The sequence below is a fragment of the Oncorhynchus clarkii genome, chromosome 31, assembly GCF_045791955.1.
Source record: "Oncorhynchus clarkii lewisi isolate Uvic-CL-2024 chromosome 31, UVic_Ocla_1.0, whole genome shotgun sequence".
NCBI lineage: Eukaryota > Metazoa > Chordata > Actinopteri > Salmoniformes > Salmonidae > Oncorhynchus > Oncorhynchus clarkii.
This window is the reverse complement of record NC_092177.1, coordinates 31995833-32008887: the sequence shown is the minus strand read 5'-3', so window position 1 is coordinate 32008887 and position 13055 is coordinate 31995833. Positions and strand designations below refer to the sequence as shown.

Sequence of the window (13055 nt, the reverse complement as noted above, 5' to 3'; positions counted from 1 at the left end):
GTAGACTACAACTGCTTGCCTCTTCTCTATACAGTTGTCTATGAACCAACCCAGAACAGTGTGTCTAGGACTGGAGTGTTCGCTTGTGAACTCTGTCTGCACATTTCAGTTATGTATTCATTTCTCTCTCATGTATAAGGAGAACACATTTAGGCCATGCATCTGTTTAGCCATCGTTCTGAACAAACTCCCTTTTAGGATCAGTTAATGAACAGCCTGTGTGTTTTAATGACCATTGTCCTTAACTGACTAGTGCTGCAGGTAGTTTAGCCCCCTCTCCTCTCCTCTCCTCTCCAGAGAGGGCTCTTAATGGGATCAGTGGGACAGAGGGAAGAGAGAGGAGAAGAGTCAAGGGGATGAAAGCTGGTCCAGCAAACACATCATCCTAATCGCCACTGACCCCTCCCACCCAGCCAACTGAGAAACTGTATAATAGACATTTTATTAACTAACATGAACTCTCACTGGTTCCCTTGTTGTTCCCCAGGGTCCCTACAGGGGGAGCACCAGCGCAGACTGTACAAGGAGCTGATGGCCAACTACAACCGCCTGGAGAGACCAGTGATCAACGACTCCTCTCCTCTTCTGGTGGAGCTGGGAATGACTCTGCTGCAGATCATAGACGTGGTGAGGGAGGGACTGTGTGTTTGTGTGTGTCGGGGTGTGGGTGCGTGTGAGAGGGTGAATTAATTTGTCGGCTAGTTGTTTATGTGTGTGGAGGTGTATGTTGATTTAACAAGGACTGACACGGACTGACACTACTGGTGTGTAAGACAGATGTTTTAACTTCAAACATTCTGTTGAGAGTGTGTGTGTGTGTGTGTGTGTGTGTGTGTGTGTGTGTGTGTGTGTGTGTAGAGATGACGTACAGTGGCAGGTATGTACTTCTGAGATTAGGTCCCGTATCTGCAGACATGTACAGATAATGCACTTCTGCTGTTTGCCTCCTGTTATATAAGATCTCCCAGACAGACTCTCTGTCATTGCTCATCCATATATTTATATGTACATGTATATATTCTTATTCCATTCCTTTACTTAGACATGTGTTTACTAGGTATTTGTTGTGGAATTGTTAGATTACTTGTTAGATATTGCTGCACTGTCGGAATTAGAAGCACAAGCATTTCACTACACTTGCAATAACATCTGCTAACCATGTGTACGTGACCAATAACATTTTACTTGATTTGATTTAGAATCCATACCACAACTAATTGAGGCTCTTCTGAGGGCCAAAGGGGGTGCAACTCAATATTAGGAAGGTGTTCCTAATGTTTTGTTTACTCAATGTAAATCGCCAAATGAAGAAAAATGTGCCTACTTGAATGTCAGTTCCTCAGAAATGTAGACTGATGTGTGTGTGTGTGTATGTGTGCGAGAGAGAGTCTCACCAGAGGGATGCTAATGCAGCGCATTTCATGCTTTAGCAAAGATCTAGAAACTCCGTCACACTTCCCCACATGCTGTGTGTGTGTGTGCACTGTGTGTGTCCACTGATAGAGTTCTGCACCACCATTCCATCGCCTCACAGTCAGAACAGACCCATGTTGAGACTTTGACACATGGGACACATCACCACCCCATAGTAGGCTGTCTAATCCCTATGTTCTAGTCATTAGATCCTCAATAGCTCTATCATTCATTCATACACACACACACACACACACACACACACACACACACACACACACACACACACACACACACACCAGTGACCTGTGAAGGGTATGATCATACTTTTATAATTACCATCTAATCACCAGAGATATGTCTACAGTACCTCAGTAGCCTTAACATCTGGGCTGCTATGCTGCTTAATGATGCAGAGAGGGTTTGAAAGGCTGGCCATGGCTCACATCAACACCATCATCCCAGACATGCATGTAGGTCAACAGAGTGGAGCTTGTATGAACCTTTAGGGGTGTGTATGGTGTTTTAGCAGTGTTAGGAGTGTGTGTCCTCTCCTCCAGATTATCTTCTCTGTCAAGGGCCCATGGGGCAGTTGTGTTTCCCCCCTGGATGTCAGTCAGTCATTCAGAGCTGCAGAAAACAACACAAGTGTGTCTGTTAAACTCTCAGAGCGAACCAAACTGTTTCTGTGTTAAATATGGCTTTTACAATTCCCATTCGTCAGCCAGACTCTGAGGAATGAGGAAACGGAGAGGAAATATAGCCGGACAGAGCATGCAGAGTTCCCCTCAGGACTTTATAGTGTCTCTGAAATGGGTTTTGGCTTTGGCTCGCTCAACTTTCTCTCTATTCAGAGTTGAGTGAGTGATAGAGAAGTGTAGGTGTTTTACTGAAGTCTTGAGCTCCTACAGACGGTAGGCAATTAAGGTCACAGTTATGAAAACTTAGGACACTAAAGAGGCCTTTCTACTAACTCTGAAAAACAAAAAGAAAAAAGAAAGATGCCCAGAGTCCTTGCTCATCTGCAAGGAGGCATGAGGACTGCAGATGTGGCCATAAATTGCAATGTCCGTACTGTGAGATGCCTAAGACAGCCCTTCAGGGAGACAGGACGGACAGCTGATCGTCCTCGCAGTGACAGACCACGTGTAACAACACTTTCACAGGATCAGTACATCCGAACACACCTGAGGGACAGGTACAGGATGGCAACAACAACTGCCCGAGTTACACCAGGAATGCACAATCCCTCCATCTGTGCTCAGACTGTCCGCAATAGGCTGAGAGAGGCTGGACTGAGGGCTTGTAGGCCTGTTGTAAGGCAGGTCCTCACCGGACATCACTGGCAACATCGTCGCCTATGGGCACAAACCCACCGTCGCTGAAGCAGACAGGACTGGCAAAAGTGCTCTTCACTGACGAGTCACGGTTTTGCCTCACCATGGCTGATGGTCGGATTCGCATTTATCGTTGAAGGAATGAGCGTTACACCAAGGCCTGTACTCTGGAGCGGGATCGATTTGGAGGTGGTCAGGGGCGGTGTGTCACAGCATCATCGGACTGAGCTTGTTGTCATTGCAGGCAATCTCAACGCTGTGTTACAGGGAAGACATCCTCCTCCCTCATGTGGTACCCTTCCTGCAGGCTCATCCTGACATGACCCTCCAGCATGACAATGCCACCAGACATACTGCTCGTTCTGTGCGTGATTTCCTGCACGACCGGAATGTCAGTATTCTGCCATGGCCAGCGAAGAGCCCGGATCTTGCCCCGAACTGGGTCAGAATATAATGATGTAATTACTTGTCGAAGGTGTCCGATGGGGTATCTCCTCGTGGACCGAGTTCCTCCTCCTCCTCTGATGGCGACACCTCTGTTGTTACCGGGTGTAAGTCTATGATTGTCCACTCTATGTCAGTGTCCTTTCTCGTAGTGCTCTGTTTCCTCGCCCTCGTTCTGTGAGAGGGGTCTTCTAGGGACGGCTAATCATCAGTGGGAAAGGTTCCAGCGTGGAATGAAAGCAATGTAGACCCATGATTCCTTGGATAACCTGGTGGTCCTGCTTGAATTCACCTTCTTAGATACAGCTACTCAACCATAGCATTGATTGTTAAGAGTTTATTTTGTCTTCTTCAACCTCGTGTTGGATTTTGGGGATGCGACTAATCCTCGACCTTGCCTGCAGCGCACAGCCATCTAGTCTGATATGTAAATTCTTAACTCACATGTTTTAAACCCTCAGGCCTGTCTTTATGGCAAGTTCTCTGGGCATAACTAGTTACGAGGCAAGGTCTGGATTTTACTCAGATCCAATTTAGACAACTAACTTCGCATTTCATCTTTACAAAAACATTATCTTTGATCTGGACATTTTCCACACAACGTACAGTATGCAAACATGAGGTACATATTATTCAAACTCTTCAAGTTACAATGTCTTCATTATAACGTCGTCATTGAACATTTAATAACATAAAAAAAAGCATTAATTTTCATATTCCATCTATCGTCATTACCACCATTTTGATTTACGAAATATATTGTCCCAAAGTCCATTTATTGCATGTTACTGTTCTGAGATTGGCGCTCCATAGGGCCATCATACATTCCATTCCTCCACACTGAGGGGACAAAGGATTTTGTCTGCTGCCTTAAGATCTACAATGGGAGTGAGGTGTCATAATACCCCCCTACCTCTCTACCCCCCTTTGGTGGGGTGTGAGAGATATCTATGCAGAATTGTGGTCAACGTTAACCTGACCCGAACAGGCCAGTCATGACACCACCATAGTCCCTGTGCCCAAGAACGCCAAGGTAACCTGTCTAAATGACTATCGCCCCGTAGCACTCACATCTGTAGCCATGAAATGCTTTGAAAGGCTGGTCGTGGCTCATCATCATCCCAGACACGCTGGACCCGGTCCATTTCGCTTACTGACCCAACAGAGCCACAGATTACGACATCTCTATTGTACTCCACACTGCCCTTTCCCACCTGGACACGAGGAACACCTACAGTGCCTTCGGAAAATATTCAGACTCCTTGACTTTTTCCACATTTTGTTGCGTTACAGCCTTATTCTAAAATGGATTACATTAAAAAAATCTGAAGCAATCTATACACTATACCCCATAATGACAAAGCAAAAATAGGTTTTTAGACATTTTTGCAAATGTATTAAAAATTAAAAACAGATACCTTATTTACATAAGTATTCAGACCCTTTGCGATGACACTTGAATTGAGTTCAGATGCATCCTGTTTCCATTGATCATCCTTGAGATGTTTCTACAACTTGATTGGAGTCCACCTGGGGTAAATTAAATTGATTGGACATAATTTGGAAAGGTCCACAGTTGACAGTGCATGTCAGAGAAAAAAACCAAGCAATAAGGTTAAAGGAATTGTCCGTAGAGCTCCGGGACAGGATTGTGCCGAGGCACAATCCGAGGTACCAAAAAATGTCTGCAGCATTGGAGGTCCCTAAGAACACAGTGGCCTCCATCTTTCTTAAATAGAGATGGCCGCCCGACCAAACTGAGCAATCGGGGGAGAAGGGCCTTGGTCAGGGAGGTGACCAAGAACCCGATGGTCACTCTGACAAAGCTCTAGAGTTCCTCTGTGGAGATGGGAGAAGCTTCCAGAAGGACAACCATCTCTGCAGCACTCCACCAACGAGGCCTTTATGGTAGTGTCGCCAGACGGAAGCCATTCCTCAGTAAAAGGCACATGACAAACTGCTTGGAGTTTGCCAAAAGTCACCTAAAGACTCTCAGACCATGAGAAACAAGATTCTCTGGTCTGATGAAACCAAGATTGAACTCTTTGGCCTGAATGTCAAGCGTCACGTCTGGAGGAAACCTGGCACCATCCTACGGTGAAGCATGGTGGTGGCAGCATCATGCTGTGGGGATGTTTTTTAGCAACAGGGACTGGGAGACTAGTCAGGATTGAGTAAAAGATGAATGGAGCAAAGTACAGAGAGATACTTGATGAAAACCTGCTCCAGAGCATTTAGGACCTCAGACTGGGGCGAAGGTTCACCTTCCAACAGGACAGCGACCCTAAGAACACATCCAAGACAATGCAGGAGTGGCTTCGGGACATGTCTCTGAATGTCCTTGAGTGGCCCAGCCAGAGCTTAAATCCGATCCAAAATCTCTGGAGAGACCTGAAAATAGCTGTGCAATGACGCTCCCCATCCAACCTGACAGAGTTTGAGAGGACCTGCAGAGAAGAATGGGAGAAACTCCCCAAATACAGGGGTGCCAAGCTTGTAGTGTCATACCCAAGAAGACTCAAGGCTGTAATCACTGCCAAAGGTGCTTCAACAAAGTACTAAATAAAGGGTCTGAATACTTTTGTAAATATGATATTTCAGTTTTTTTTGTGAATTAGCAAAAATGTCTATAAACCAGTTTTTGCTTTGTCATTATGGGTTATTGTGTGTAGATTGATGAGGGCTTAAAACAATTCAATCAATTTTAGAATAAGGCTGTAACGTAACGAAATGGGAAAAAGTCAAGGGGTCTGAATAGTTTCCGAATGCACTGTATGTGAGAATTCTGTTCATTGACTACATCTCAGCATTCAAAGTCATAGTGCCCTCCAAGCTCGTCACTTAGTTAAGGACCCTGGGACTGAACATTTCCCTCTGCAACTGGATCCTGGACTTCCTGACGGGCTGCTTCCAGGTGGTGAGGGTAGGCAACAACACATCCAACACGCTGACCCTCAACACGGTGGCTTCTCAGGGGTGCGTGTGTAGCGTGGTTCGTTCTGCGTTGTGTACTTTTAATTAGGACGCTGCCACAACTGGAGGTCTGCTAGTTCAATCATTTTTATAGGCCCTGCACACGAAGAGACAACACACAATATGTTAGCCCTTGGCGCAGTCATAGCTCTCAGGCACCTGCGCAAGCACATGGACACTCACTCAAACACTGTCCCAAGTACTCACAAGTTATTTCAATAGATACTCTAGTTAGCGAGCTTGGTGAAACGTGTTAACATAAATCTTTATCTTGTCCACATTGTAACAAACTTATGGTTGCATAACAGCACATTGTGTGACATTTTAACGGTTTTATATTGAACAATTTCGGAGCCAAGGACAACCTTGCTATGCCGAAGGTCAGGCAAAAGAGAACAATAAGGGGGCATGGAAATACAGATAACCCGCGAAGGGTCAAACCAAAATATACAAAACTTTTACAATCACATGTATGTACAATATTGATCTGAAAAAGTGTTTGTACACCAAAGAATAACATTAGCTATGCAGCTGTAATTAAATAAACACACTGAATTATTATTATTATCAAATTATTAACATTCCCCTCTTGACCTGGCCTATTTGAATTGGTCCTTGTGTGCAACTTGGTGCATAATCTAGGGGAAGCAAGGAAAGAAAAAAAACATTTCACACCCGCAGGGCGACAGAGTAACCCAGTGTAGTCCCTTAATTCTAGACCCACAAATGGTCGATCAGCTGAAAAGCTATCCCGCGAAGGATTACGAAAAATAAGGGGTAGCTAATCCATTATTCAACCGTATACGAAAAATGCCATAAATTATTTATGCCGATGGACTACACGCAAAGTTACATGAATTGCCAAATATATTAGACAAACCCACAAATCATTCTAAGACACGCTTAGATTACTACATAAACATGTATATAAAAAGAAAAGGTAGGCAATATCCTGCCGTCACTGAGAAACCAGGAACTGTTTCATTTCCTGTGTAGACATAGTTTGTATTAGCCTATTCACTTGCTTAATACTGTCTAGTCCGAACACCCTCACTCAAAAACCTAGCAGGAATGTCACAGACAGCACTAACCCTGCTCAGAGGTCTGACCTCAGGATGGGGAGTATTACAGATTGGCATATTCGGAGCTAGCACACTTTCAGTTACAGACTCAACGCTAGTACTGTCAGACGACTGATCAGAATCCTGGTAGATTGACACAGACCACACTGACGAAGCATCTTCAACCAATGTATCTGTCACAGCATCATCCACACGGAATGGAGTTTCGCAATCAGAACTCTTGTAGGCTTCGTGGATATCTCTCTGGTCCACTTCCGCTGAGCACACATCATTTAAGGAGGCCTTCATATGGTTGTTCCACCTCACTTCCATCAGCTGGGACTTCACCATCCTCTTGGAGTAACCTCCCAGAAGACTCAGGAAGGCCTGCTACCCAGTGGACAGTCTGCTACCCAGTGGACAGTCTTCTACCCAGTGGACAGGCCTGCTACCCAGTGGACAGGCCTGCTACCCAGTGGACAGGCCTGCTACCCAGTGGACAGGCCTGCTACCCAGTGGACAGGCCTGCTACCCAGTGGACAGTCTGCTACCCAGTGGACAGTCTGCTACCCAGTGGACAGTCTGCTACCCAGTGGACAGTCTGCTACCCAGTGGACAATCTGCTACCCAGTGGACAGGCCTGCTACCCAGTAGACAGTCTGCTACCCAGTGGAAAGCCTGCTACCCAGTGGACAGTCTGCAACTCAGGAAGGCCTGCTACCCAGTGGACAGTCTTCTACCCAGTGGACAGGCCTGCTACCCAGTGGACAGGCTGCTACCCAGTGGACAGTCTGCTACCCAGTGGACATGCCTGCTACCCAGTGGACAGGCCTGCTACCCAGTGGACAGTCTGATACCCAGTGGACAGTCTGATACCCAGTGGACAATCTGCTACCCAGTGGACAGGCCTGCTACCCAGTGGACAGTCTGCTACCCAGTGGACAGTCTGCTACCCAGTGGACAGTCTGCTACCCAGTGGACAGGCCTGCTACCCAGTGGACAGGCCTGCTACCCAGTGGACAGTCTGCTACCCAATGGACAGGCCTGCTACCCAGTGGACAGGCCTGCTACCCAGTGGACAGTCTGCTACCCAGTGGACAGTCCTGGCGTCACTCCCATCCATTTGGCTGGACTCTGCAGACATCTCAGAGATCACGTCACCACTCGTTAGAGATCCATGTAGTAAGGTGTTTGATACGATATGTGTTCAGTGAGCTGTTCTTCACAATCACTATGTACACCTCACTTTCCCAGCGATCAGCCAGTTTCTTCTTGCCCCTGTCCCTCTTGTTAGCAAGTAGAACTCTGTCTCCCTTCTGCACCGAGTGACCCTTAGACCGTCTGTTGTAGACCTCGGCTTGTCTCTTTTGTTGCTTACTGGCATGGTGCTGGGCCAATGTCATGGCCTCTCTCAGATCCTCACCCAGAGACTGGACATACTTATCCACATCTACTGTGTCCCCATCCAACAGCACACTTTCAAACATAGCATCTACCGGCAACCTAGGGGTGCGTCCAAACATCAGGAAGAAGGGTGGAAACCCAGTAGTCTCATGAACAGTGCAGTTATAAAAAGTTATATTTTGGTTTCATCTGACCATATGACACTATCCCAATCTTCTTCTGGATCATCCAAATGCTCTTTAGCAAACTTCAGACGGGCCTGGACATGTACTGGCTTAAGCAGGGGGACACGTCTGGCACTGCAGGATTTGAGTCCCTGGCGGCGTAGTGTGTTACTGATGGTAGGCTTTGTTACTTTGGTCCCAGCTCTCTGCAGGTCATTCACTAGGTCCCCCCATGTGGTTCTGGGATTTTTGCTCACCGTTCTTGTGATCATTTTGTCCCCACGGGGGGAGATCTTGCGTGGAGCCCCAGATCGAGGGAGACTATCAGTGGTCTTGTATGTCTTCCATTTCCTAATAATTGCTCCCACAGTTGATTTCTTCAAACCAAGCTGCTTACCTATTGCAGATTCAGTCTTCCCAGCCTGGTGCAGGTCTACAATTTTGTTTCTGGTGTCCTTTGACAGCTCTTTGGTCTTGGCCATAGTGGAGTTTGGAGTGTGACTGTTTGAGGTTGTGGACAGGTGTCTTTTATACTGATAACAAGTTCAAACAGGTGCCATTAATATAGGTAACGAGTGGAGGACAGAGGAGCCTCTTAAAGAAGAAGTTACAGGTCTGTGAGAGCCAGAAATCTTGCTTGTTTGTTATTGACCAAATACTTATTTTCCACCATCATTTACAAATAAATTCATAAAAAATCCTACAATGTGATTTTCTGGATTTATTTTCCTTATTTTGTCTGTCATAGTTGAAGTGTACCTTTGATGAAAATTACAGGCCTCTCTCATCTTTTTAAGTGGGAGAACTTGCACAATTGGTGGCTGACTAAATACTTTTTTGCCCCACTGTATGTACCTCTGCACATCGACTCGGTACGGGTACCCTGTGTATATAGCCAAGTTATTGTTACTCATTGTGTGTTTATTATTACTTTTATTATTACGTGTTTAACTTTTCTATTATTTCTCTATTTTCAGTCTCTCTGCATTGTTGGGAAGGGCCCGTAAGTAAGCAATTCACTGTTAGTCTACACCTGTTGTTTACGAAGCATGTGACAAATTACATTTGATTTGATTCACTCACAGTCTTTTTCAGCCTTGTCTTAAAACTACTACGTTGTGATCTAGGTCAGGCTAGTTCTGCTAGACACAGATGGAGAGGGACCCATTGTTTAGTGGTTTATAGCGGTCCAGATGTTTTGGTTATTGTCGGTGAACGGTCTGGTTTAGTCCCCTGGTGTGTTTTTTTGTTGGTGTGGTCCAGTCCTGTGGTCAGGTCTAATCTAGGTCTGGTCCAGTCTGTTGGTCTAGTCTAGATGAGGTCAAGTCTAGTGGTCCTGACTCAGGGCAGGGCAGTGGGACTCAGGTGGTGAGGGGGGCCCTTGGGTCCTGTCTGTGAAACGCTCAATGCATGATTTAACCCTGTTTGGCTAACGGTACGAGCACAGCTGCCACTGCTCCACTGGGTGTGTGTGTGTGTGTGTGTGTGTGTGTGTGTGTGTGTGTGTGTGTGTGTGTGTGTGTGTGTGTGTGTGTGTGTGTGTGTGTGTGTGTGTGTGTGTGTGTGTGTGTGTGTGTGTGTGTGTGTGTGTGAGAGTTAATTTATTCTTGCTCACAGTTAAAACTGAAGAAATGCAGAATTTACATTACTAATTGCAAAACACTTATTATAAAATACATACATAATACGTGAAAAAAAGAATACAGAACACTTGAAACATTACAATTTTCATGATGGAAATTGAAATATTAAAGTGTGACTGTTAAAAATATAATATTTGGGGGAACCATTTAAGTTATTAGACAGTCTGATAGCGGTGGGTAGAGTGGAGTTTCGCAGGCGGTTCGTACAGGCAGTTAGTTATACAGGACAGTTTGTGGCTGTTTCTCAGGAGCCTGGTGGTGCAGTTACCTCTTTTTGTAGGGAGCAGGTCATTCAGTGTTCAAGAGTGTGCATGTCCTTCACCAGGTGCACTGCAGCCTGCTCTCGCCTGCTCTGCAGTGACGGAAGCTGTGGTTGGACTGCTCCACCTCTGGAGATGATCCTCAAGGCCCTCAACCATATTCCAGACAGGGCCTGACCAGTGTAGTGTATACTTTGACCAGATCATCAGTGGGTAGTGCAGGTGTTTTGAGGCCTTCCTCACTGACTGCTCCACACGTGTCACCATTGTGGTTTGCGTCTAGATGATACTTTGTTGTTGTTACCACTGGTACTTCCTGTCCTCCTAGGATTAGTGGTGCAGGTTGTGGATGGTCTCTAGAACAATATATGTTGTTGGATTTGGCTCACTCTTCCAGCTGCTTTTTGCCTCCAAGCCCATAGAAGTGTCCTCTTGTGGCACTAGAGGTGACCTCTGACCAAGGGCTAAATGTGCCATTTGCCATCACCCTCTTCCTTCTTCCGGTGGGGTATCTGTGGAGCCAGGCTAGTAATTTGGACACAGTTCAATGTCAGACAGACATTGCAGGAGCTTTGCGTGATCTTTGGACATGCAGTTGAAGTCGGAAGTTTACATACACTTAGGTTGGAGTCATTAAAACTTGTTTTTCAACCACTCCGCAAATTTCTTGTTAACAAACTATAGTTTTGGCAAGTCAGTTAGGACATTTACTTTGTGCATGACACAAGTCATTTTTCAAAAAATCATTTCACAGATTATTTCACTTATAATTCAATGTATCACAATTCCAATGGGTCAGAAGTTTACATACACTAAGTTGACTGTGCCTTTAAACAGCTTGGAAAATTCCAGAAAATGATGTCATGGCTTTAGAATTTCAGTTTTGTGGTAGTTTGTCTTTGCTTCCTTGATAAGCATTTGCGCTTTGTTTCTGTATTTTCTCCATTTCATTGTTTTTCACCATTTTCCCATCTGTTGAAAATCTTCTGTCTTTTCCTGATGGCAGCCTTTATTTGGTCAGTCATCTAGGACTTGTCCAGTGTTGTTGTTGGCATGCATACATCAAGTGCAGTTTGAATGCAGAAGTTGAATGTCTCCACTAGAGGTTGATCGATTCTGATTTTTCAACTCCAATACCGATACCGCCCAATTTTATAAATATATATATATATATACAGTATATATATATATATATATATACAGTGCCTTGCGAAAGTATTCGGCCCCCTTGAACTTTGCGACCTTTTGCCACATTTCAGGCTTCAAACATAAAGATATAAAACTGTATTTTTTTGTGAAGAATCAACAACAAGTGGGACACAATCATGAAGTGGAACGACATTTATTGGATATTTCAAACTTTTTTAACAAATCAAAAACTGAAAAATTGGGCGTGCAAAATTATTCAGCCCCCTTAAGTTAATACTTTGTAGCGCCACCTTTTGCTGCGATTACAGCTGTAAGTCGCTTGGGGTATGTCTCTATCAGTTTTGCACATCGAGAGACTGACATTTTTTCCCATTCCTCCTTGCAAAACAGCTCGAGCTCAGTGAGGTTGGATGGAGAGCATTTATGAACAGCAGTTTTCAGTTCTTTCCACAGATTCTCGATTGGATTCAGGTCTGGACTTTGACTTGGCCATTCTAACACCTGGATATGTTTATTTTTGAATCATTCCATTGTAGATTTTGCTTTATGTTTTGGATCATTGTCTTGTTGGAAGACAAATCTCCGTCCCAGTCTCAGGTCTTTTGCAGACTCCATCAGGTTTTCTTCCAGAATGGTCCTGTATTTGGCTCCATCCATCTTCCCATCAATTTTAACCATCTTCCCTGTCCCTGCTGAAGAAAAGCAGGCCCAAACCATGATGCTGCCACCACCATGTTTGACAGTGGGGATGGTGTGTTCAGAGTGATGAGCTGTGTTGCTTTTACGCCAAACATAACGTTTTGCATTGTTGCCAAAAAGTTCAATTTTGGTTTCATCTGACCAGAGCACCTTCTTCCACATGTTTGGTGTGTCTCCCAGGTGGCTTGTGGCAAACTTTAAACAACACTTTTTATGGATATCTTTAAGAAATGGCTTTCTTCTTGCCACTCTTCCATAAAGGCCAGATTTGTGCCATATACGACTGATTGTTGTCCTATGGACAGAGTCTCCCACCTCAGCTGTAGATCTCTGCAGTTCATCCAGAGTGATCATGGGCCTCTTGGCTGCATCTCTGATCAGTCTTCTCCTTGTATGAGCTGAAAGTTTAGAGGGACGGCCAGGTCTTGGTAGATTTGCATTTCAATATTATCGCTTGCACAGTGCTCCTTGGGATGTTTAAAGCTTGGGAAATCTTTTTGTATCCAAA

The 13055-nt window shown here is 45.0% G+C and overlaps 1 protein-coding gene across 1 annotated transcript in view; it reads left to right on the top strand.

The window, feature by feature from the left end:
* LOC139390426 (neuronal acetylcholine receptor subunit alpha-7-like) overlaps nucleotides 1–13055 on the top strand; it is a 79857-nt gene that overhangs the window by 26601 nt on the left and 40201 nt on the right. Inside the window, exon 2 of the mRNA XM_071137546.1 lies at nucleotides 488–627. Coding sequence (XP_070993647.1) covers nucleotides 488–627 — 140 coding nt within the window. The remainder of the gene's footprint in view (nucleotides 1–487; nucleotides 628–13055) is intronic.